This window comes from Otolemur garnettii, unplaced genomic scaffold (genome assembly GCF_000181295.1).
Source record: "Otolemur garnettii isolate 467f Iridium unplaced genomic scaffold, OtoGar3 scaffold00172, whole genome shotgun sequence".
NCBI lineage: Eukaryota > Metazoa > Chordata > Mammalia > Primates > Galagidae > Otolemur > Otolemur garnettii.
The window spans coordinates 2215470-2217266 of record NW_003852567.1 but is presented as its reverse complement, the minus strand read 5'-3'; the positions used below and the strand labels follow the sequence as shown (position 1 = coordinate 2217266).

Sequence of the window (1797 nt, the reverse complement as noted above, 5' to 3'; positions counted from 1 at the left end):
AAAAAAAAAAAAAAAAAAAATAGATGGGCTCTGAAATCAGACAGACTTGGAATCAAATCCTCACTCCATCTGTCACTATTTGCATAGCCACTGGCAAATTATAGTAACCTCTCTGAATCTAAATGTTCTCATTGTGAAATGAAGCTAATAATGCAAACCTAATGTTGTGTGGAGGATTATATATGTCAAGTTCTTAGTTTAATGACCATTGTACCATTTATCTTGGGAACCCGGAAGGAGGAAAACTATATTTTTATCTGTGGGTAAATAGCAAAGCTGGTTAGCACTCTGGGCCAACTTTCTAGGCTAGTACAGAGTATACTCAGAAGGCATTTGTATGTCACTAGATTAATTTCTCTATACTCATTTATCCACATTTTTTTTTCTGGCTGTTTTAACCGCTAGAAAAGAAATCTTCCTCTTGGCTCGGCACCTGTGGCTCAAGTGGCTAAGGCACCAGCCATATACACCTAAGGTGGCACGTTCGAATCCAGCCTGGGCCCACCAAACAATGACGGCTGCATTCAAAAAATAGCCAGGCGTTGTGGCGGGCACCTTTGGTCCCAGCTACTTGAGAGGCTGAGGCAGGAGACTCACTTGAGTCCAGGAGTTGGAGGTTGCTGTGAGCTGTGAGGCCAGGGCACTCTACCCAGGGGGACAGCCTGAGGCTCTGTCTCAAAAAAAAAAAAAAAAAAAGAAATCTTCCCATATATCAACAAGGAATTTAAGGCCAAATAGTTGTACAGTAATTAATAATAGCCTCTGATACTTTGGAGAGCATACCAACTTTTCCCAAACACTTTCACAACCATTACCCCAATGAAACTCCATAAAAATGTTATGGCTAACATGCTACCACACATGCTTTTTTTCTTTAAATCCTAGGTTACAGTTCATACACATAATTTTGGAGTAAGACAAAGTTATGAATAATGGATCAAGAAACTAGTATTTCTACTTTACAGATCATGAAGTTAAGATACAGGGGCTGGCTGTATTCAATGGCCCATGCCTGTAACCCCAGCATTTTAGGCAGCTGAGTAAGGAGGATTGCTTGAGAACAGGAGTTTGGGCTATAGGGAAAATGACTTATCCAAAGACACATGGTAAGTCAGAGAAAGAGCCAATATTGGAAACAACATTTTCTGGCACTTGGCCAATGATCTTTCTGTTTACTGGGCTATATCCTATCACACTACTATTCATTTTCAGCCTTTAGCCCTCCCTCCCCACCACATCAAAAGCTCCCTATAGAAGGGCAACTTTACCAGACACTGCCATAGTGTCGCTGATCCATGCAATGGAAAAGATCCAATCCTTGTGTCCATCCTTGGAGAGAAGACAGTATAAGGAGGAAAACAAAAAAGAAATCAATGAAATAAGGATTGTAATGAACTTCCCTGAAAAATATATAGGTGTGACTAAAAGTACTTTTGTAAAAATTAACAACTCTGATATCTGGTGACCGCAACCCACAGGGCATGATTCCACCATCTTCAGCTTCTATCTTGAGGAGCTCAAAGCTAAAGTAAAACTGGCATTACTATGAGTAATAAAAAATGTCCAATGAACACACAGCTCTGGTTCTACCTCTGGTCCTATTTTCTGCCTGGAATTCTCTTCTTCCAGTTATCTGTGTGGCTTGTACCTTTATTTCCTTTAAGTTTCTCTGCTCAAATATCATCTTATCACTGAAGCTTTCTCTGGCCTCTGAAATAGCATCTTCTGCCTCACTTTCTATCCCTTCAGCCCTCCTTTAACTCTTACCAAATTTTTTTTTTTTTTTTTGAGACAGAG

The 1797-nt window shown here is 40.0% G+C and overlaps 1 protein-coding gene across 1 annotated transcript in view; it reads right to left on the bottom strand.

The window, feature by feature from the left end:
• DCAF12 (DDB1 and CUL4 associated factor 12) overlaps nt 1–1797 on the bottom strand; it is a 48294-nt gene that overhangs the window by 18728 nt on the left and 27769 nt on the right. The window contains exon 4 of the mRNA XM_003800280.3: nt 1269–1329. Within this exon, the coding sequence (XP_003800328.1) occupies nt 1269–1329 (61 nt within the window). The remainder of the gene's footprint in view (nt 1–1268; nt 1330–1797) is intronic.